At 40.2% G+C, this 24,583-nt stretch overlaps 1 protein-coding gene across 1 annotated transcript in view; it reads right to left on the bottom strand.

Moving 5' to 3' along the window:
• The window catches only part of Phkb (phosphorylase kinase regulatory subunit beta), a 209,129-nt gene that overhangs the window by 47,498 nt on the left and 137,048 nt on the right, over nucleotides 1-24,583 (bottom strand). The window contains exons 16-17 of the mRNA XM_036187637.1: nucleotides 1,761-1,816; nucleotides 1,227-1,320 (exon numbers count right to left, since the gene is read on the bottom strand). Of these exons, the coding sequence (XP_036043530.1) occupies nucleotides 1,227-1,320; nucleotides 1,761-1,816 (150 nt within the window). The remainder of the gene's footprint in view (nucleotides 1-1,226; nucleotides 1,321-1,760; nucleotides 1,817-24,583) is intronic.

Here is a 24,583-nt window from a genome sequence, read left to right as displayed (position 1 = left end):
GTTGGGGAAAAGGAGGGGGGAGGGAAGTGGGGGAAACAGGAGTTAGTATGTAAAATGTAAAAAATTTTAAATAAATAAAAAAATACTAAACAAAGAAACAAAAGAATCCTTTTATTTTTTAACTTTATCTTTCTACTGTGTGGTGAGTAGATGGAAAAAGAAGGGATGTACATTTAAAAAGAACACATTTAAACTTATTTACTGTGTGTGTACATATGTGCCATATAGCATGTGTATGAAAGTTAGAAGGCAACTGTCCTTGCCCAGTGTGGGTTCTGGAGATCTAAGCAAGACCTGGCACTGTGGTAGTACTCCTACCCTCCAGAGCCATCTCACTGGCCAAAGGCCTATGCTTTAAAGGAGTGTAAGGATTCTCTAAGAAGCAGTACTCTTAGGTTCCCCGAAACCCAGGTTTCCCTTTGTGCTGTATTATTGGCAAGCCAAGTCTGATGAGCACAGACTATGGGCCCCTGCATTGTCCCATATAACATGCACCTCACTTCTTTGAGCCTTCATTCTTTAGTAACAGTCAAGGTCATGACTTCTATCATTGATAACAATTTAACCGTGATTACTTGAGAAGTATTATTATAAACACTTCTGTCAAGCAGTGGGCAGCTTGTTTCTGGATTTTTGAAACCAATTACTATATAAAATGCATTTATAAGTAACAAATGGAGTTGACAAGTTCCTATCTGCAACAAGCAAGAGCACCCCAAACACAGCCCCCTTTGTACCCATCTTCAGACACCCCAAATAGGCATGTAACTATGTCAAAGCCAGATATTATCATTTCCTTTTTTAGATGCAACAAACCAAACATGTAAGAATGAAACGGGCAGGGGGCAGTGATTATAAAAAAAATAATTAAAAGTGAGGTTTTAAGGTAATACGAGGGAAAATAAAGCTATAAATGATGATATACACATGACAAATAAAATTGATACTGATTTGTTATTTAAAGTGCTTAGTCAAGTCTAGTAACTGATTTTACCAGGAAAAGAAATCAACATGACTCATGAATATAATGTAGAAACACCCACAATGAAGGATTTTATTAAGTAAAAATATGGTAAAATGCACTTGCTAACTTAATTATCAACTTTAAGACAGTGATCTTCTATCAGGATTTAAATTTAACTATGCATCCTGCCTTTGAATTAAGTCCAACAATTTTGTTCCAATACTTCTACACAGAGAGAAAGTAAAGACACAGAATTACTTACTTTTACAAGCTCCTGCTGAGGCCAGATCTGAATAGGTTCCACCTGCTGAGGAGTTTGAGTTTGAATGCCATATGTATTGAGAAAAACTTGAAGGCTAAACAGAGAACAGAGAGATGAGGTGGAGAGGGAGGAAGAGGGCTGTTTTTAGACGCTGCATTTATAGTTCAGGAAATGTGAATGAAGGAGGTAAAGGGAACAGACAATGCTAACTGGGAACATATGGTAAATTCATTACTATCTGCAATACACCAGGTACACTGGAATCCGAAGGCCTCGACAGCTTCTTCCTCAAAGTATCAGGAGCTTTGGGGGACAGTCAGGAAGACAGGCAATGATTTGGTAATATCTGTAATGTGTGGGCACTAATTTCTCATATTCACATTTACATTTGAACATGAAAAGTATGTTGTATGACACTTAAGGTCATGCTGATGACATGCTTGACACTGCCAAGGTTGGTCTCCACCACCATCCTCAATGTGACAAACCTAAAGCAGCCATCCCCTCCCTTTCCCTCTCATCTGCACCTCATACCGTTGGCTTTCTGCTACAAGTGCTACATGAACCACCAAGTCATTTTCCAGTGGACCCTGCAAGGCAGAAAAGAGGAAGGAAAAATATTGAAAAAGATTTGGTCGTGGACAGCTGTAATGAGACTCAAGGACAACATTAACTATCTCCAAGCAGTTCATTAAAGTGATGGACACCAGTTGGATCTAAGAGCTGCCTTTCTTTTCCTGCCCATCACTGCTTACTAATCAATTTGATGGTGTAGACAGAGTACCAGAACACCAGGAGGGGAAAGTCATAAATCTCACCACTACCAGAGAGGCTAGCTTGTCAGGGCTTTTTTGAATGATGCATAAGAGTAGTTTGGGGACTGAGAGTAATTTTCCATCATTTAACTCTGAAGGGAAGAGGAGGAACTAAAAATAAAAAGCTCAATTTATGTGCTCCTCATAAAAAATGACTGTGAGTTAAAACTGTTCATTTGACATCTTAACCATATATAAGGTTATTCCCTTTGCTGTTGGCCAATTTTCTTTCGGTACTTTATATATTTCAAATTGTCTTTTTTCCTAATATATAGTTCCTACATATTTGTTTATATAATTAGCATTATGTTCATTAAATATTAACTGTTGGATTAAGTAGTTGTAATCAAAGATAGCATTGGGTATTTGCTAGTCATAGGAAGAATCACTATGATATGTATTATACATATATAATTAACATTTATGCTAAAATGAACCCTCTTTAGGCCTGTATAAATTATCTATATTAGGGCGCTCTGAAAGTACTGATCAACTATAACCACTTCCCAATAACAAATCCAGCAGTCCCAATGGTATGTGCTAAAACCTTTTTGATTTACCATCAGTTTCTATGGGATGGCAGGCAAGAAACACTGGAATACTTATATTAGCAGTAAACATCATAAAATCAATAGGAGAGTTCCCAGAATCATGAAAATGACATTACAGGCAGACTGTCATTTGATTTAAGTAAATGTATAAGAGAAATATGACTTAACAACCCAGCAGAATCATACACACCTTACAAGGTTATAAACTGATACTTGGTAAGACCTTGAAAAAGACTGTTTCCCAAAACAATGAGAAGAGTTGATTATTCAGAGACTCATCAAGATTTCTAACAACAAATAAAACCACTAAGCTAATGAGACCTAGTAATTAATTTGTCTCCAGGACAAAGATGTTTACAGGTTTCTTAGTAAACAGAAAGTCAAAAAATACACTGCAATACAGACATCAACAATGAAGCAGTCACAGCCTCTGCCCATCAGCTGCTGTCTTCTTTCAGAATCACAGGTGGGTTTGGGGGCACAGGGTTGCCACTTGTATGTGTTTAGAGCTAACCAGCCATTGTACCTTGAATCCCAATGAGTAAGTGTCTCGGTAGGCTCATTAGATGACAGAATCCTTAACAGTACAGAAAGCCAGCCTATCACAGAGTTCTGATTCAGTCATCTGCCAGATGGGGCTGGGGTCTGCAACTCCAGCACTACACCCCCTCAGCCCACTCCAGTCACAGAAAGCATTCAACAGTGGTAGTCCCACCACAGCTCCATGCCTTGCACTGTCAAAGTCAGAACCATATTTTAAAACCAATCATTATCTAAAGATTGCAAATTTGCTCTGATAACTTCCTTATCAGAAGGTAAGGTAATTAGTACTTCCTGAGTGATATTCTCTCTAATAATATGTTTTCAACTTCCAAAGTTCCTCTCTCTCCCCTCCTCTCTTGCCAGCCCTGTGGAACCACTATTCTCCCTTTCCCGTCATTTACTCACTTACTTGACCAAGCACATACAATACACAAGGCTCCACATTAGACCATATTTCAGCTAAATACAGCGTGTCTCTCCTTGGGGAGTTCAGAGTCCACTGGGAGAGCTGGAGACCTGCAAGCTGTGACATATGTCTATGATAACATAAACTCTTTCGTGGCATTTTATTACAGTAGAGCTACCTTGTTAGGAAAACTATCTTCAGGGCATATCACACTATACAGAAAGGCCATACTTCACTTAAGGAATGCGTGCTTTAATAATAGGCACATGGGTAGTCTCTAATTTTTTGGCTTCTGCAGAAGATTTGTTCTTACTTCAGAGAACTGCTACGGCTTTGGGGAAAAGCAAAGTGCTTCACTTACTTGACATACAGTCACCAAGAGGGCACTACTGCTACAGCTGTCCTCAGTTATTTTTACACCTACCCTAGGACAGCTGGTCCTCTTTGGTGAGTTTAAAAAAAATCTACATTACTCCGGTATATCAGCCATTATCATATTACATATGGCTAGTTCTTCCCTAAAACATTTTAAAGTACTTCAAAAGATTATTGCCATCTTCCTTAATACAATAGTATGAATGTCTGTCTCCTTTACCCCTCAAATTCAGATGCTGAAATTTTAACCCTGAAGTGAGACTTGAACCAAAAAGTAAGGCCACATTAGACACCGAGTCTTCCCGTTCAGGGACCCCGGGACCTGCGGCAGCTTCCAGCACTGTGAGAACATGGTGTTCATAAAATGCCCCGTTCATGGTGTTCTGTTTCAGCAGCCCAGCAGACTGAGACACTTTTCCTTGTCCTCTTCTCTTCCCTGTCTGGGCTCTGCCTCAGGGACGGATGGCCCACATACTGAGGTCCTTTAGAATTGGTGAGCATTCCTTCTATTCCTTTCCATTCTCCCAAGCCCCATTCACTCTGAAGCCTCCAATTATTATCTCTAAGCAGGTCCTCCTGCGATTTCTAGTTTTCAACTTGCTTTTTAGTTCCAGTTCCCGCAACTTACTTGTTTTATGGATGTTTTTCTCTAGGTTCTTTCTTAAGTGAGTTTTAAAACTTGACTCTCCATTAACCCAACCCTCATTCCAAATAGGTTTTTATTACAATTATTTAATTGGTCACTGTCTCTCAGTGCCTCAGAGTCATCTTTGATACTTCACCCTTTAAATCCAATTTCTACAGCAGTTTTCTGAACTGAAAAATAACATCAGCTAATGCTTAAAATACCACTTTGTGTATAAGAACCATTTAAGTGAGCCACCATGTGGTTGCTGGGAATTGAACTCAGGACCTCAGGAAGTACAGTCAGTGCTCTTAACTTCTGAGCCATCTCTCCAGGCTCAGTGCTTAACAAACTATTATTCCTACCTTAAAGATAAGAAAATAATGAGGCCCAGAAACCTTAGCCAACTTACATCCAAGAACACAAAGCTAGTGAACATCAAAACTAGAATTCAGAGCTAGGCAGTCTGGTCCCAGAATCTGGGCCCCTAACCATTCACTTGTCCTGCCTTTACAAGACCACAGAAAGGGCAGATTTGGAGACTGAAGAAATCAGTCTCATAGAATCCCAACTTGTCACCTTCAGTCATGATCTTGGTCATCTAACAGGAACCTTAAACTCACTCTGACAAAACCAGATGCAGTTATGACCAACTTTAATTTCACATATCCTCAAAGCATTCTTTATTCATATGAAGCTCACATTATGAATTCTCTCTCTGGTCAAAAAATTTGGTTCCTTTTTTTCCTCTTTAAGCCCTGTGATCAATAATAAGTAAAAAAAAAAAAAAAAAAAAAAATTGTCAGCACATATGGAGCATCAGTAAGTTATACTAAATTACTTGTGTAAAAGCCTCTACTAGATATGGAATTATAATGATTCCCATTTGCTGATGAGAAAATAGAGGCACAGAATAGTTTTAAAAACCTTACCATGGGCTGAGGGTATAGCTCAGAGGCAGAGCACACTTGAATGCATGAAGCCCCAGTGTTGGATCCAAGCACCACAAAAACCAATATTTACACAACCAAATCAAAGTCAGTGAATGGCAAGGTTGGGATTCACACCAGTCTAGCCTGTTTCTTATACCATGTGCCATGTGCCTCTCTAATGTGCTGCTAACTCAACAGTAAGTCCCACCAGCTCTGCCCATCTCCCTTCACCCCCACATACCCTGAACAAGTTACAGCCCTCCTTCTGCACTGTCACTGGCATCCTACTCAAAGGCTCCATGATCGTGTACTGGGTCAACTAGCTGGTCTATCTACCCCAACCTTATCTCCGCCATGCATAGCCTCCATCCTACAGACAGGTATTTAAAAAGTTTAAATCCATCCTTTCATAATTGGCATCCCACATCATCCCACACGGATACCATACAAACTCTCTAGTGGTTTCCTGTCACCTGTTGGGCAAGAACCAAACTGCTTTAAGGTCCGTCCCGCTCCAGTTCCTGCCCACCTTATTCTCTCTCTTCTGTCCCACCATGCTCCAGTGACAATGGGGTCTCTCTGCCCCTTGAACACGGCAGCTGGGTCCCCATCACAGGGCATTTGCAGTGGCTGCACTTTACTGAGAATGCTTTTCCTACAGCTTATTGGATGAATGTCTTCTAATCACATGGGTCCAATCATGATTTCTCCCTCTTAGGGTCTTCTCTTTCCTCTATAGCTAACCCCACTTTTCCCAGGACTCTCCAGCTCCTCTGGTCCACTCTACCTTTAGGTCTACCTTAAAAGTCCTGTCAGCCCCAGAAACTGTATTACATTATTTATTGTTATTCAATCTGCAGAGAGCAACTCCTTGAGAGCAAGGACTTGAAGCTACCTTATGTATACTGCTCTGCTCCATAGCCATTCATGTTAAAAAATGACTGCCCAGGAAAGTCCTTCAATTCAGTGTTCATCTGTAATATTAGGTCTACCACACATGGAGAGGTTGAAAATAAAAATGACGTCATGTAAAATACTCACAAACTTTGACTTACTATACAAATGATATTTATACTACTGTTTTTCATGTGACTCCTGAAGTCACCTTTACCACAATCAGTCTTCACTTACTCATCTATAACTGGAAATAATAACAGTCTACTTCAGGATTGGGGATACAGCCAATTGGTAGAGCACCTGCCCAGTACATACATAACCCTAAACTCAATCTCCAGTGCTGAAGAAAAAAAAAAAAACAGAAAAACTAAAAGAAAATATCTACTGTATATAATTATGATGACCAGACACATTTAACACTGGAATCCAAGACCACTAATTCTATCACACTTCTGATGCCACTCCAACAGCTCCCCTGGTGTTCTGCTTTACACAGCCCTATATCAGTCTTGGGTACTTTAGAGCCAAGTTCTTTTTCTTATATATCATTCGCTTGCATGAAGGAGGCAGTCAATTGTTGAATAAATGAAGAGAAAATGATGGGTAAAAGAGTGGATATTCCTATGTAGTGTTTAGGACATCCATTCTCTACTCCAGCCAGTGTCTCGCAAATAAAACTAAAACTCCAGAAGGACTTTTACAACCTGGATGCAACCTTCTCTTCCCTGTTCATATTACAACACTTCACTAGAAAAAACACAGTTCACTTTGCCCATCTCAAGTTTCTGCCTTCTGTCTTCATGTTAGGACTACAGTTCTCTCCAATCTATTCACATCTTGACTCTTTTGAGTCAGTCTCCTCTAAATACAGCTCCAAAACACCAGAGTGGTCATGTTATCTTCCATCTCTGCTAGCAAAAGCAGGTTCTTACAACACTTACTAAGCACTAATCACAGACTACTTCAGGCCATTTCTGGAAAGGTTAGCAGCTTATAGAACATTTATGAGTGGTCTATATAATGACAGGCTGGAAGAACCCTTTTTCACATGAGAAATAGATGTAATACCTTGGTATCCATTTGATGGATTGGAAAAAAAAAACATCTTTAGTATTCCTGATTGCAATATATGAATCCTAAATATACACAGTAAATTTTTGCAAATATGGGGCTGGAGAGATGGCTCAGAGGTTAAGAGCATTGGCTGTTCTTCCAGAGGTCCTGAGTTCAATTTCCAGCACCCACATGGTGGCTCACACCATTTCTAGTAAGATCTGATGCCCTCTTCTGGCATAAAGGCATACATGAAGATAGAATACTCATACATAAAATAAATAAATAAATCTTATAAAAATGTTTGCAAATATAAAAATGGTTATTTTTAACAATAGGAAATAATCATATCTAAATGTATATACATTTCTATAAACAATCATGTTAATCATAATAATTACTATTAGCCCATAGTTGAAAATATTCATTAAACATTTTCATGTCTATAAATAAAACCAGGCTGCATCTTGTTCTTACATTTCCCACCTTGATAACAAATACATTTAACATTAATTTACAATATTAACCATTTTTTTTAAGTAGATAGAAGAATATTTATGGAATGCCTTGCCATCAGCTGGGTACTACCTAGATTAAAATTGCAACTCATCTTGCTTAAAATCTGAGATGCTAATTAAGACACTGCATGTACATCTGTCTAGATTCAAGCTTTTAAATTACTCAAATCAGACCAAAGTAGTAGCAGGGGAAGATATGCACCTGGGAACTATAAATAAACAGTATAATAAAGTTTCAAGAGTGTTCAGAGAAACCATAATGCAGTGTGTCCCCAGACTTTTCTCTCTCTGATTCTTTCATTTATCTAGTGCTTTTTAATAGACAATTCACCCATAAAACACAAAAAAATTTAAATTATAAAATATTTTCTGTAAATGTCTAACAATTGCATCTCCACTCACCTAGTTTACCATCATCTCACAAACAGAGAATTTCAATAATTACTTATACCTCTTTCAAGAGTTAGCCCATGCCTGTAAAGCAGGTGAGAATATACAGAAACAGAATACTCCTGGTGCTTTTTTCCACTTAATGATTATATTTTATGGTGTTCTTTTCACGTTACCACATAGAATATAGAACATATCTTTATGTTCACTTTATTTTGTAATCCATTTTATAGCTGTCCCATTCTGATTAATACTATCTCACATTTTTAACCACTTAAGAGAGGTCAAACTATTGCCCTGACATCTCTGGATATAGTTGTGCTTACATAGTGGTACCATTAAACAGCAGGTGTTAATTTTGCTTTTAAGAGCTAAACACTCAACCTAACTCATTCAAGGCATTATTACCACTGGATTATGTGAGTCACGAGAAAACTAATATGAGAAGAGATCAACAGACCCAACTTTGAGGAGGAAATGTGGCTCCTGTTTTCAAGATGATGGCATGGGAAGCTACACAGCTGTGCAGTAGTAATTTATACACAGAAAGTGCAGCTTTCTGATAAGATGCGTCTCATTTCACTGATAATTTTTGTCTTCTGTTCTGGCTTTAGAATGTTAATGTTTCGAACGTTAGTATGTCTCAAGAGCCTGCTACATGCCGTGTGTTACTCAGCACTCTGTTGTACATTCTCATGACAATGTTTTAAAACATAGGAAACTGGCACTGAAAGAGAGGCTATGGAATTTCTCCAAAGTCACACATCTCATTGGTAGAAGGGAACTTGGCTGAAGTTATATATCAAGGGCTGAAGTCAAAATGGTGCTTCAATACAGTATATAGTTCACAGATCATGTGCTGCTGCTACTATATTTTATAATAAGCAGAGTTCTCCAGAGATTCAGAGCTTACATACATGCACACTCACATTGAGAGGGGCAAGGTAAGCGACAGAAGTGGGGAAGAGAGTCACCATAAGGAAGTAGCTTGCACAGTAGGAAATAGGATAAGTTTCAAGGTGTACAGGTCTGATGACAAGCTCCTGTTCTGGATGGGTTTTCATCAACTTGACACAGCTACAGTGATTTGTGAAGACAGAGACTCAATTGAGAAAATGCCTAAAGTTGCTTTTAGTCGTGATGTTTATCACAGCAATAGAACCCAAGCTAAGACAGCAGGACTCAGGAGGCAGTCTCTGCAGTTCTAGCGGGAATCTGAAGTGATGCTGTAGCCCAGTCCAAAGGCCGAAGAGCCACTTTCCATGAAGAGCCCCAAGGCAAGCAAACAGCCTAGGAGGAGGACAGGGGAGCCCCGCCCTTACTTAGAAGCGGGTGTGTGTGTGTGTGTGTGTGTGTGTGTGTGTCTTACTCTGTTGAGGCCTTCAACAGCTGGAAATGGCCAAGATACAAGGGGAGACTTCCTGTTTGGACTTCAATATTAATTTCATTCAGAAACCCCTCATTAAAAAACCCAGGATAATTTTCCATATATCTGGGCAGTCTGGGTCTTAGTCTTACTGACACATAAAATCAGCCATTATGTGCTTATAGGGAAGTGTAACATTGGTGGAGACAGGTGGAATGGTGTCAAGTCCCACCAACAGCCACCTGGGATAAGGTTTTAAGATACCTTCAAGTACTGCCTGTAAAACACACACTATTTTCTAAATCTGTTTTTGAGAAAACATAATTTTTTAGAGTTTATAAATTAAATAAAAAAATCAGTTCTATTAAATAATCTATATAGTATGGAAAACTTACAATTCTTATTTCTGCAACACGGCCCTGAGCTTTGATGTAAATCGCTTCATTTTTAATATGTCCTATGCTGCATGAAATAATCTGCGGTGGCTGGCCTTTTACTGAAATGAAGGCAGGGGAGAAGAGAGAGGAAGAAGAAAAAAAGTAAGTCAGCAAATAAAGCCAAGGGCAGATGTGTCTCCAGGGCAGTGCATTCGCAGCCCCTGCCCTCTGCTCTGGGGATCACAGACACCCATCTATGCTCATTAGCACTCAGCAGTAGGTCTTGCCAGCATTCCCCATTTCATCATTATGTGCAGTCTTCAGCAAAACCTCATTAGCTGAAGAAACCTAGCAGACACTTTGTCTATCTCCATTCCAAAGGAGATGCTGCACCACAGTGTTAACTCCAAGGAGCTAAGAAACAGGCTACACAATGAGCAGGCACACTCAGTCTATGATGAGGGGCGTCTTGTTCTGACATTCCCAGGTAGGTCAAGGCAACAACCTGGTATGCCCAACAGAAATAAGAGGAAAGTAAATAGACGTATCAGAGACAACAGCATCAAGCATATTTAGAATAGAGCTATTCAGGGAGGATTAGCCTGAAGGGCCATCTATTTATATATTAGCTTAGTGAGTCTCTACAATTTCACTTAAAAGTAATAACATAATTTTAAAAGGCATTGGTGGCTCTCAGATGCAGTTTCCAATGTCTGAATGAATGGAGCAGCAGGCCAAGCTTGCGGACACTTCTTCCATGGAATGCTATTACCTTACAGGAGAACACCAGGAACTTTGACATAAAAAACTGATTTTTAAAACAGTTTTTACCTCTTTCAAAAGCACTTCTGTCACTTGAGGCTTCCATATACTTATCTTAAAGAAATGACAGAACTAAAGGTCTTGCCTCCTTCCTGGAAACAACAATAGAGCAGCTACATGGCCCCGGCTGGAGAGCCCAACCCATGGTATTCACAGCTTTGATTCCATTGAGGGGAGGACAAATACTGAGAAACCAACAGGACAACAACAGGAAGACCAGCCTTGGGTACATCTGTGAACGGAAGTAGAGGGCAAAGTGGCTGGTCATCTCCCTCCTGGGTTTCTGTGTCATTTAGAAGGACTCCACGTTGTGACCGGCAACCCAAGAAAGATCCCTAGTGGTTGACAAGGGAGCCAGGCTTAGAAGCATGAGGTAAAGAAGCAGCAAGTACAGCAGGCAGCTTGTTTTAGGTTTCTCCTCTGTGTGCTTATACTCACTGGATCAGTTCTCCGGTGCCTGAACTAAAAATGTTGGCTTCTCTCACAGCAGAGTGGAAGAGGTGAGAGAATTCTGTGTGAGAGAGGAAAAAGGAGTTTGGGGAACACTTTGTTTTTAGGGGAGAAGACACTCAAAACACAGCTGCAGAATCAGGTAAATCTGTAAATTGAAAAGAGCTAGAAATCCGAAGAACAGAATAGCTAGACAAGGATGGTGGTGCACGCCTTTAATCCCAGCACCCAGGAGGCAGAGGCAGGCGGATCTCTGTGAGTTCAAGGCCAGTGTGGTCTATAGAGCGAGTTTCAGGACAGTCAGGGCTACACAGAGAAACCATGTCATTAAAAAATAATATAATAAAACAAAACAAAAAAATATGGAAAGCTGGAGGAAAAGGGCCAACGAGGGGCTTACTGCCAAATAATGACCCACAGGACCCTCGTGGTGGAAGGAGTGTGAACACAGTCCCACGAGGTGTCCTCCAACATCCACGTGAGCACCAGGGCATGTGCGCCCTCCTGCAAGAAATGAATGCAATTTAAAAAGTTTGAAAGTTGGATGAAAGAAGAAGGGCAAGTTAATGCCTGGTGAGGGGCTTTCCTAACCTTGGAGATCTCAAAGAACCCTGCAGGCATAACTAGAGGCAGGGCCTCAGTGCACACTCGGATTTAGTATCTACTTTGAATTTTATTTTATAAACCTTTCTGAGAACTTAAAGGTCTGCCTTTCACTTTTAATAATTTTAATTTAAGAAGTATAAAGAAGAGCTCATACTGTGCAACATGTACTTCATATTCTTGGGGTGAATTCATAGCTTTTCAGTCCCCAGTAGACAGTATGATGAGAAGGGTCATGACCAACATTCACTGTCCCTTCCAGTTCATATTTATAAATAATCACAGGCTCCCACAATAGAAGACCTTTGTAAGTAAGGCTGGGAAACATAATGGCCAAAACCAAATACATAAAATATAAATATTTGCTGAAAATTCAGGAAGATTCCTGAAGTCATAGGAAAATGATATGAACTGTATGAATATGCAGCCTTCTAGGTTCTAAACAATTTTCAAACAAATATTATTAGGCATTAAATTTGGGCATTTATAATCCAAGGTTTATAAGCAAGAATTCACAAAAATAATGTAATTTGAGAAAGGACAATAAACAAGCCATATCTGAACCAAATCAGAACTATCAATAAAATATTATTATTTATTAGCAGAGCTAATATTTTAGTGAAAATAAAACTACAGTTTAAAAATCTGCCTGAGCTAAAACAATGGCTCACACGTATATGAGTACAATCATAATTACAGGGAGATTTAAGAAAACTGGCAGCTAAAAAAATAAATCAAGTTTAACATACCCTAAAATAACAATGTTCTCCACTTCATGAGGATGGGGCTTCCTCATTATTACTCGAAATTCTTTATCAATTCAAATCTTCACTCATCATTTACAAAAGATGCCAACAACATGCAATCCAAAACTATTATCAACTTATAAGATATAACAGGCAAACCTCCTGTGTTCTTAGAGAGTTAAAGTAAACAGGGCACCTTCCAGTTCTGAACCACGTATTGAGTATTTTACTCTCTCGCTACAAAAACACTGTTAGTTATTGACATGAGAGAAGCAGCAATGTGAAGCACGCTGTTTAGGAGGTTTCATCACAGGTGTAATGAGGGAACGGAGAATGCAGGAAAATAAGACCAAATTCACATTTCCCACCACAGCTCAAAAGGCCCCACATTAGTATGTGTGGGGTAAAACCCTGTATCTGCTACCTTTGTGACCTTAGAGATGTCATTTCTTTTTCAATTTCCATGTCAATTTCTCGGCTTAAAAAGTCTCTACCAAAGGTCTTAATAGTCTATCATGCCTATAATGTGATATTGGCAATGAGCCTAAGGATATTGCACATGATTCTGAATTTTCTTAATGAAAGGAGAATAATTCCCTTTCTGTTCCATAGATGAGTAGCTCAATGGCTTATATAGGCATTTAAAAAGAAAGAGAAAAGACCAAGCCAAAACCCCATCTTCAATTCTAGGTCTGCAACAATACATTTTAGGGAAGTTTACTGACAGTGGCTTTCATTTTTTATGAAACTATACATCTAAATTGTTTTATAATCCCTTGCCTTGTTTTTAGGAGCTATATAGTATAAAGTATTTTATTTAGGAGTAGGGGGTATTGAGTAAATAGAAATCATCTAATGAAAAGCAAGTAATATCAATAGTTTTAAAATGCTATAGAAGTGTTTTTTTTTTTTTTTTTTTTTTTTTTTTTTTTTACAGCAATGAACATCAGACTGTGGTTGGTTCCTATTAGGACCAACTTGTAGAGTAGAAATGATTAATGGTTATCTGGTAAAGAAAACCTTGATATGATGGTTAATCTTCATTGTTAACTTGGTCTGATTTGGAATCACCTAGGAGACACTCCTGGGCATGCTGAAGGTGTTTCCAGAGAGAGTTAGCTGAAGAAGGAAGATCCACCCTGTATGGTTATCAGCATCAGATGGGCTGGAGTGCAGGACTAAATAAGAACAGAAATGGAGAAAGCTGAAGTTAGCCTTCATCTGTTTCTCTTTCATGAATGAATGAAATGTTACCAGATATCTAATATGATGCCACCAAGCTAGAGTAGCCTCACTGCCACATCTCCTTTCTTCGGTGAACACTAGCCCAAACCATGAGCCAAGATGAACACTTCCCCCCTAAAGCTGCTCTTGTTTGTTATTTTGCCATATAAAAACAAAAAATTACTAATGCACTTGCTATGGTGAGGAGGTCATGTGGCTGGGTTTACAACCAATGAGAAGGCAGAACAGAAAGTCTATACAAAAGACAGGACACAGGAAGTAGGTCTCTTGCAGAGAGGAAAGACAGCAGAAGCAGTGAAGGGTAAGGTTTTCAGCTCTCAGCTATTGCTCTGACCTCTTGGCTTTTAACTCTGCAATTGGCTCTGTGTTTCTTATTTAAAAAGATGGTTACATCTACACTATGGAGTCAAATGAAGAAGCATTACACGGACATTTAAAGTAATATATAAAAAATAGTAATTGAGTATAAATGTGTTAATGATTATAAAACTTGACTAATAAGGCTATAATCACAAAGCAAGAAAGTTTACATATATCCACTTATTTGTAAATACAACATTTTCTCCCAGACTTATCAAGAGTTTTCTCATTTCTTACATATGCAATTTGAAATAAAATTAAAAACAATACTTATTTAGCTCTTACAATGCATCACACATTTTCTTAAGTGTACATACATTGCCATTTGTGACACTTTAGTCAGGCGTTATTATTTCTATACAATAGACAAAGAAAGGGTTAGAGAGATTAAACTGTTCAAGGCCATAGTTAAAAATGGAAGAGACAGGCTAGGCTTAAAGGATGCAAAGAACACATTGCATCATTTCCTCAAATGCATTTGCATACACACACACACACACACACACACACACACACACACACACACACACACTCACATGCTTGGTGCTTAATCTTCAGGAAGAGAATTTGTTTTTCTTTTTTGAGACAAGATTTTAGTCAGTTTGAACGTACCAGTGATTAACTCCAAAAGGGTTAAAAAAAAAAAAAAAAAAAAAAAAAGAACAAGAAAAAACAATTCCTTTGGCATCACTTAACCAAGAAGGAGCCATATTTGAGTTCTCAACTTCATGCTCCCTGTGTCTTCCAGCCTTTGTCTGTTGTGTGAGTCTGAATCTGTGTCTGCCTCAAGGCTGTCTGGTGAATTCCTGTGTCTGTGCATGACTGTGTTCCTAACAAAGGGCTTCCCTGTTTGTGTGTTGCTAATGAAAGGCTTCACTCTACCTTTATGACCAGCACAGAAATCATCACATGGGGGGAAGATTGGGATATTTTACAGAAATACTTAACAGAGTTTTACAAGGGATAAACTCATTGATTCCAAAGGACACAGATAACAAACAATATTACAAACATCATTGTTTATTAAGCAATATCCAAATGTGTTGAACATTATCCATTTATGGTAGTTATTCATTCATTTTTGGAAGGCTGCTTTTATCTTCTGTATTTGCTGCTTTCAGCAAATGATACACATTCATCACTTTGGGTCAGGGGCAGGGAAGAGGATATAATTTAAGATTAGAGCTATGCATTAGCTTAGGTTGTAAGAGCTGAAGACAAGGGATATCCAAGACAAATCAGGCTGACTGTTACACTGTTCTCTCTTTTTTTTCTTTATTATTATGTGTTTTAAATTTTATACATCAGCCATGGGTTCCCCTGTCCTTCGCCCTGCCGCCCCCACCCCCACCTTCCCTCCAACCCCTCCCCTCCATTCCCATGTCCTCCAGGATCAAGGCACCCCTGGGGATTCAGTACAGGCAAGTCCTGTCACCTCCTTCCAGACTGAGCAAAGTGTCCCTGTGTAAGCCCAAGGTTCCAAACAGCCAGCTCATGCACTAAGGACAGATCCTGGTCCCACAGACTGGGGGCCTCCCAAACAGATCAAGCTATTCAATTGTCTCACTTATCCAGAGGGCCTGATCCAGCTGGGGGCTCCACAGCCTTTGGTTCATAATTCATGTGCTTCCATTCATTTGGCTATTTGTCCCTGTGCTTTTTGCAATCTTGGATACAACAATTCACGCTCTTGCAGACTCTCCTCTTTCTCGACAGTTGGACACCTGGAGCTCCACCTGGGGCTTGGCTGAGGATCTCTGCATCCACTTCCATCAGTTATTGGATGAGAGTTCCAACACGACTGTTAGGGTGTTTAGTCATCTGATCACCAGACTAGGTCAGATCAGGCTTTCTCTCGACCATTGCCAGCAGACTACAGAGGATATATCATTGTGGATTTCTGGGGACCTCTCCAGCACTCTGCCTATTCCTGTTCTCATGTGGTATTCATTTATCATGGTCTGTTATTTCTCATTCTCCCTATCTGTTCTTGATCCAGCTGGGATCTCCTGCTCCCCTAAGCTTTCTTTCCCTCAAATCTTGCCCCTCATTACTCCCACTGTCGTCCAGGTTGTTCATGTAGATCTCATCCATTTTTCTGTCATTGGGTGATCCTTGGGTCTTTCCTAGGGTCCTGTTTTCTAGGTAGCCTCCCTGGAGTTGTGTAGCAGTCTAGTCATCTTTGTTTTACATCTAGTATCCTCCTATGAGTGAGTACATACCGTGTTTGTCCTTCTGAGTCTGGGTTACCTCACTCAGGATGATTTTTTTCTAGATCCATCCATTTGCCTGCAAACCTCATGATGCCACTGTTTTTCTCTGTTGAGTAGTACTCCATTGTGTATATGTACCATATTTTCTTTATCCATTCTTCAGCTGAAGGGCATCTAGGTTCTTTCCAGATCTGTGAAGAATTCTGTTGGTAATTTGATGGGAATTGCGTTGAATCTGTAGATTGCTTTTGGTAAGATCGCCATTTTTACTATGTTAATCCTGCCTATCCATGAGCATGGGAGATCTTTCCATTTTCTGACATCTTCTTCAATTTCCTTTTTCAGGGACTTAAAGTTCTTGTCATATAGGTCCTTCACATGCTTAGTTAGCATAACCCCAAGGTATTTTATATCATTTGTGGCTATTGTAAAGGGTGATGTATCTCTGATTTCCTTCTCAGCCTGTTTGTCTACTGTATATGGAAGGGCTACTGATTTTTTTGAGTTGATCTTGTATCCTGCAATGTTGTTGAAGGTTTTTATTAGCTGTATCAGTTTCTTGGTTGAATTTTTGGGGTCACTCATGTATACTAACATGTCATCTGCAAATAGGGAGAGCTTGACTTCTTCCTTTCCAATTTGTATCCCCTTAATCTCTTTATGTTGTCTTATAGCTCTGACTAGAACTTCAAGTACTACTATATTGAATAAGTATGGGGAGAGGGGACAGCCTTGCCTTGTTCCTGATTTTAGTGGTATTGCTTTGAGTTTCTCTCCATTTAATTTGATGTTGGCTGTTGGCTTGCTGTAGATTGCCTTTATTATGTTTAGGCATGTTCCCAGTATTCCTGATCACTCCAAGACCTTTATCATGAAGGGGTGTTGGATTTTGTCAAATGCCTCTTCTGCATCTAATGAGATGATCATGTGTTTTTTTTCCTTGAGTTTGTTTGTATGGTGTATTACATGGACAGACTTTTGTATGTTGAACCACCCTTGCATCCCTGGGATGAAGCCTACTTGATCATGGTGGATAATTGTTTTGATGTGTTCTTGGAGTCTGTTTGCCAGAATTTTATTGAGTATTTTTGCATCAATGTTCATGAGGGAGATCGGTCTGTAGTTCTCTTTCTTTGTTGCATCTTTGTTTGGTTTGGGAATCAGGGTAATTGTAGCCTCATAGAAGGAGTTTGGTAATATGCCTTCCTCTTCTATTGTGTGGAACAATTTAAAGAGTATTGGTATTAAGTCTTCTTTGAAGATCTGGTAGAATTCTGCAGTGAAACCATCAGGTCCAGGGCTTTTTTTTGGTTGGGAGACTTTTAATGACTGATTCTATTTCCTTAGGGGTTATTGGACTATTTAAATGGTTTATCTGGTCTTGATTTAACTTAGGTATGTGGTACCTATCCAGAAAATTATCCATTTCTTTTAGATTTTCCAGTTTTGTGGAGTAGAGGTTTTTGAAGTATGACCTGATGATTCTCTGGATTTCCTCATTGTCTGTTGTTATGTCCCACTTTTCATTTCTGATTTTGTTAATTTGGATGCTCTCCCTCTGTCTTTTGGTTAGTTTGGATAAGGGCTTGTCTATCTTGTTGATCTTCTCAAAGAACCAACTCTTTGTTTCATTAATCCTTTGTATTGTTCTCTTTATTTCTATTTTATTGATTTCAGCTCTCAATTTGATAATTTCCTGGCATCTGTTCCTCCTGGGAGACTTTGCTTCTTCCTGTTCAAGGGCTTTCAGGTGTGCTGTCAAGTCACTAGCGTGAGATTTCTCCAGCTTCTTTATGTGGGCATTCAGTGCTATGAATTTCCCTCTTAGCACTGCTTTCATAGTGTCCCATAAGTTTGGGTATGTGGTGTATTCATTTTCGTTGATCTCTAGGAAGTCTTTTATTTGTTTCTTTATTTCTTCCTTAACCCATTGGTGATTCAGTTGAGCATTGTTCAGTTTCCATGATATTGTAGGATTTCTGTAGGGTTTTTTTTTTTTTGTTGTTGTTGTTGTTGTTGAAATCTAACTTTAAACCATGGTGGTCTGATAGAACACAGTGGGTTATTCCAATTGTTTTGTATCTGTTGAGATTTGCTTTGTGGCCAAGTATGTGGTTGATTTTAGAGAAGGTTCCATCGGGTGTTGAGAAGAAGGTATATTCTTTTTTGTTTGGGTGGAATGTTCTGTAGATATCGATTAAGTCCATTTGTGCCATAACATCAGTTAAGTCCATTATGTCTCAATTTGGCCGATCTGTCCAGAGGTGAAAGTGGGGTGTTGAAGTCTCCCACTACTAATGTGTGGGGTTTTATATGTGATTTAAGCTTTAGTAATGTTTCTTTTACATATGTGGGTGCCCTTGTGTTTGTGGCATAAATGCTCAGAATTGAAGCTTCATCTTGGTGGATCTTTCCTGCGATGAGTATGTAATGTCCTTCATCATCTCTTTTGATTGATTTTAGTTTGAAGTCTATTTTGCTGGATATTAGGATGGCTACACCAGCTTGCTTCTTAAGACCATTTGATTGGAAAGTCTTTTCCCAGCCTTTTATTCTTAGGAGGTGTCTGTCTTTGAATCTGAGGTGTGTTTCTTGTATGCAGCAGAAAGATGGGTCCTGTTTTCGTATCCATTCTGTTAGTCTGTGTCTTTTTATAGGTGAATTAAGTCCATTGATATTAAGTGGTATTAATGACCAGTGATTGTTCATTTCTGTTGTTATTTTTATTTTTTGGTGGTAGTGTGTGTGTACTTCTCTTCTTTGGGTTTACTGCTGTGGTGTTATCTATTGCCTGTGTTTTCATGGGTGTATCTGCCTTCCTTAGGTTGGGATTTTCCTTCTAGTGCTTTCTGTAGGGCTGGGTTTGTAGATAAGTATTGTTTAAATCTGGTTTTGTCTTGGAAGGTCTTGTTCACTCCATCTATGATGATTGAAAGTTTTGCTGGGTATATTAGTCTAGACTGGCGTCCATGGTCTCTTACTGTCTGCATTATATCTGTCCAGGTCCTTCTGGCTTTCAAAGTCTCCATCAAGAAATTGGGTGTTATTCTGATGGGTTTGCCTTTATAAGTCACTTGGCCTTTTTCCTTAATATTCTTTCTTTATTCTGTACGTTTAGTTGTTTAATTATTATGTGGCAAGGGGACTTTTTTGGGGGGTCTAGTCTGTTTGGTGTTCTATAGGCTTCTTGTTTCTTCATAGGCATTTCCTTCTTTAAGTTGGGAAAGTTTTCTTCTATGATCTTGTTAAATATATTTTCTGTGCCTTTGAGTTGGTATTCTTCTCCTTCCTCTATCCCTATTATTTGTAGGTTTGGTCTTTTCATGGTGTCCCAAATTTCTTGGACATTTTGGGTCATGACTTTGTTGGTTTTAGTGTTTTCTTTGACTGATGAATCTATTTCTTCTACCGTATCTTCAACACCAGAGATCCTCTCTTCCATCTCTTGCATTCTGTTGGTTATAATTGCCTCTGAAATTCCTGTTTGTTTACTCAGATTTTCTGTTTCCAGCATTCCTTCTGCTAGTGTCTTCTTCATTTTTTCTATTTCCCTCTTTAGGTCTTGGATTGTCTTCCTTGCTTTTTCATGATCTTCATTCAAGGATTTATTGTTTTGTTCTGCTTTAATTGTCCTTTCCTCTAGTTTTTTATAGCATTCTTCCCATTTTTTGTTTCTCTGTTCCTCTACTTTATTTTTGATTTCTTCTATATAAGGTTCTAGCCTCTTCATGATGTTACTTATAAGGTTGTTTTCTTCTTCTTCTTCCATTCTGTGATGTTCAGGTCTAGCTGTTGGAGAAGGGCTAGGTTCTGGTGATGCTGTATTGCTCTTTATTTTGTTGTATGTACTTCTGCCTTGACGTCTGCCCATCTCCTCTTGGGTTCGTTCTTGGTCTTATCAGTGTACTTGGTCCAGAGAGAGTTGACAGATTTAGGGAGCCTCTCTCTGGTCCAGATGGAAGCTCTGGGCCAGATGGGAGCGCTGCTCCAGATGAGAGTGCTGGCCGGATAGGAGCTGGGGGGATGGACTCTGAGTCTTGGGGAGTCCCTGATGTCTCCTTATTTTGACCAGATGGGAGCTCCTCTGGTCTCTGCTCCAGATGGGAGTTCCAGGGCAGGATGGAAGCTTGGGGCTGGTCTCTGATTCTCAGGAAGTGGCTGGGGTCTCCGGCAGATGGGTGTGGGGGCAGGGTGTGGAGACTGCAGTGTCTGCCTGCAGTCTTGGAAAAGGGGAGCCTTCCCGCAGGGCTCGCCAATTGGCAGGAAACTGGGGCCAAGTTGGTCAGGTCCTCCTGGAGTGGCCTGTGTCCAGCGGTGGGTCCCAGGCGCAGTTGCCTCTCTGACTATAACCCAGGCACTCACCTCTGGTCCAGATGGGAGTTCCTGGGCCTACACTGTTCTCTTAAGGCAAATTAAACAAATAGGTTGAGGCTGAGCATGGTGGCATACACCTTTAATCCCAGCACTCAGGAGGCAGAGGCAGTGGATCTCTGTCAGTTTGAGGCCAGCTTAGTCTACATAGTGAGTTCCAGGACAGTCAGGGCTATATAGAGAGAGGTCCTACCTCAAACAAGCAAACAAAACAAAACAAAAACCACGTTTAGTATATAGTAGGATCTCAGCCTTAAATCTTAAGTGATCCCAAGATGTATTATTAGTTCTGGCTTTGATGTCAAGTAAAAGTTCCAGTCTCTTAGAAAGGAAGAGATATTTTTATAATACTGCCTCACCACACAAGGTCTTACTGTGTATCCCTAGCTGGCCTGGAACTTGATAAGTAGACTAGAGTTGCTTTGAACTCACTGAGCTCTGCCCGTCTCTGTCTCTGCTGTGATTAAAGGCATGTACCTCCATGCTTGGCCTCATACAGAATTTTATGTATTTATATTTTAAGGAAACAAAGCAGAAACAATCCCTCTCCTGCATTATGAATATGAAAAACAGCAAGTATGTATTTTTAGGTTAGACCTATGTAAATATGTCTGTGATATAGTTAAGTATGTTACTGACCCCCCCCCCCTCCAAATCATGCATTTAAAACTTGGAAAAAAAAGCTCATATGATTAAAACACATTCTCTGAGCACTAACCTTTTTCAGAAGATCATCAGAACAGATCTGCTCCCTTTCCTTGTCATTTTAAATGTGCTAATCCACCTCTTGGATTGAGAGTCGGGCAGCACAGTATGAGAAATGGAATTCTCTCAAGTATCTCTCAGCACACAATATCTGCTCCACCATGACTATGCTACAATGAAGAAATACTGGCTCAAAGCACTCAGAAATAGTTGGCGATTTAGCTCAGTGGTAGAGTGCTTGCCTAGCAAGCACAAGGCCCTGGGTTTGATCCTCAGCTCAAAAGAAAAGAACTCAGAAATAAATTTTATTCTCCAAAATAGTGGCCCAAACACCTTGAATCCCAATAGCCTCATAAGAAAAGTCACTGCTCAGGGAAGCAGATGCTCCCTATTCTCTGGACTCCATACATAATGTGTATAATTAAATAAAGTAAACAGAAAATCCACCTCACAGGGTGTCTTCTGGGAAGGGCCTGCTGCATGGGCGCAGCCTGACCAACTTAGCTGCTATCTGGGCCCAGATCCAGTGCTTCGAGTTGGTCAACCCCAACACTTACTCCATCTATTAGCTGCTGTACCGCAAGGAGAGGCCAGTGTGCTGTAGAACCAGACCCAGGGGCACATCATTGCCACAGAAGATGAAAACTTGAAGCATGGCTGTGATCAAAGACGTCTCAGCCATGGTCCAGGATTTATGGCACTTCAGAGACCAGAGACCTTGAGCCAGACCAATGACTCGTAGCAATAACTATTTGCATGTAGAGCTGTGTGGGCAAAAAATATACCGAGTGAGGCCCTGCAGTTTCCAATGCCACTGCGATGAACGAATTTGCGGTGGAAGGGTGAGAAGGATGGCGGAATGGAGCAGTGCCTATGCAGTGGAGGGAGGCTGAACCATGTCGAAGTCCGAGGCCTAAGATACAGCCTGCAGGACATGTTAGTGAGCTTAGCCTGCACTGCCACCTGAAGCCATGTTGATGTCTGTGGTCCATGCTGATGCCGGGATCCATGTCTGGGTTTGCAGTCCTGGGGCAGTGTCTGTCCATGGCCCATGTTACCAGCGAAGGCTATGCAGATGTCTGTGTCTGTGCTGCTGTGGGGAGGAAGTGGGGACAAGGTCCCACTGTAGCTGGGGGCTGTGTTGATGTCCATAGCTTGTGTAACTACCGAAGAAGGCCATGAAGATGTCCATGGTTTAGCTGTCACCTGAAACCATGTGATGTCTGTGGCACGTCCTGATGCCTAAGGCCATGTTTATGTGTGTGGGCTTGGATGCCACGGGGGGGGGGGGGGGGGGGGGGGGGGGGGGGGGGGGCATGTAGATGTGACTTCCCTGTGCCTAAAGTCCACAGCATGTGCTGATGCTGGAGGCCATGTTGATGTCCATAGTCTGTACTGTTGCCAGATACTATGTGGAAGTCCATAATTCCTGTTCCTGCCAACTATAAATGACAAGGAAGCTTCTTCTGAAGTGGTAACGACTCCAGACTCACAGTTGAGAAAGAGAAGGGTTCTGTGATTACCACCCCCTCAAAAGTAACAACCTAGACAGGAAGCCATCAAAGAGAACTCTTAAGAATTGTGATAAGGATGCTCAAGTGTAGCTCTCTGACATAGATGGCCACCGGCGAGTAAAAAGCATTTCTGAATCCCCAGTTGTAGGTTTCTCAGCCAGCACAATAAGCCAGATCAAGTCCAAGTAAAAGTCCAGGTTTAATGAGCCATGCACTCTTGGGTGACTCTCAAGTTCCCCAAAGTGAAGCAGGGGAGGGAGGAGGCAAGTCAAGGGACCAGACTTTAAATACCTTGTAGGTGTGGTCTTGAGCATTTCCGGGGGAGGAGCCACTGCTTGACAGGCTTTCTGAGAAGGGAGGGGTTTGGAATGGAGGGTGGTGGGGAGATGAGGTGGAAGCCATGCTTCTAACTGAACAGTGGGGTGGGTGGGGGAGGACTCAATTTTCTTTAAGGGGATGATCAATGGAGAGTTTGACCTGCTGCAGTGACTATATGGAACAATACAAACTGGACTTTCTAAAAAAAAAAATCTTTTTGGGGGAAGGGTGCAAGGTTGGGGGGTGGACCTAGGAGGACTGGGAAGTAAGGCTGATGGGGTGCATTATGTGAAATTCCCAAATAAACAATAAAAATATTATGTTAAAAAAGTAAATAGAAAGCAGGGCTTGGTGCCACATGCCAATAGTTGCAGCATTTAGGAATCTGGGAGAGAGGCAGGAGGAAGAAGAGTTCAAAGTCATCTCCTGCTACATAACCAGTGTTGGGCAGCCTGAGCTACATGAGAAAGGAAAGAAAGACAAGGCAAAAGTAAAGGAGGGAGAGGAAAGTTCCAGGTAAAGCTAATACATGTATTCATGAGGACATTCACCGTTTTTGTTCCCCAGAGTAAGATGTCAGCAATGACCATTAAAACAGTGCCAGGCCGCACTGCTCACTGTGTATCTTTATTTTAGACCACAAATCTTACTTCCTTAGTTGGATCTATTTCCATTTTTATATTTCATCCATGACTAAAGGAAATCTCCATCTTACAGATGATTTTATTATATATCATGCTTATTATGGAGACTTAGTTTTAGTAAGTTCAGTAGGTTAATTAGAATGATGTTATTAGAAACTCTCTTTAAACATGCAATTCAACTTTCTTAGTTCTGAAGTTTTTAATCAAGGTATTTAGCTTTTTAATAGGCTCTAGTACAAATAGTATTGATAAAAGAGTCACATTTCCTTTGAGAATACACAGAATTACCTGAGGCTAACCCTTGCATGGCTGTGGCCTAGCCAGCCTGGGTTTTCAGAAACATTATGGATGCCTTGACTATTTTTAGTCTATTTTATTATGATAATTGTAAGAATTTCTATGCTCTATTAATCTTTGCTCCTACACATATAGGTAAATAAATTTAGCTTTTTGGTCCCACTGGAACACCTTATTTCTTGCCAAGCTATTAGAATTAGTTTTGTTTTGTTTCTTGGAAG

The sequence above is a fragment of the Onychomys torridus genome, chromosome 5, assembly GCF_903995425.1.
Source record: "Onychomys torridus chromosome 5, mOncTor1.1, whole genome shotgun sequence".
In the NCBI taxonomy this organism is placed as follows: Eukaryota; Metazoa; Chordata; class Mammalia; order Rodentia; family Cricetidae; genus Onychomys; species Onychomys torridus.
This window is presented reverse-complemented; position numbering and strand designations above follow the sequence as displayed.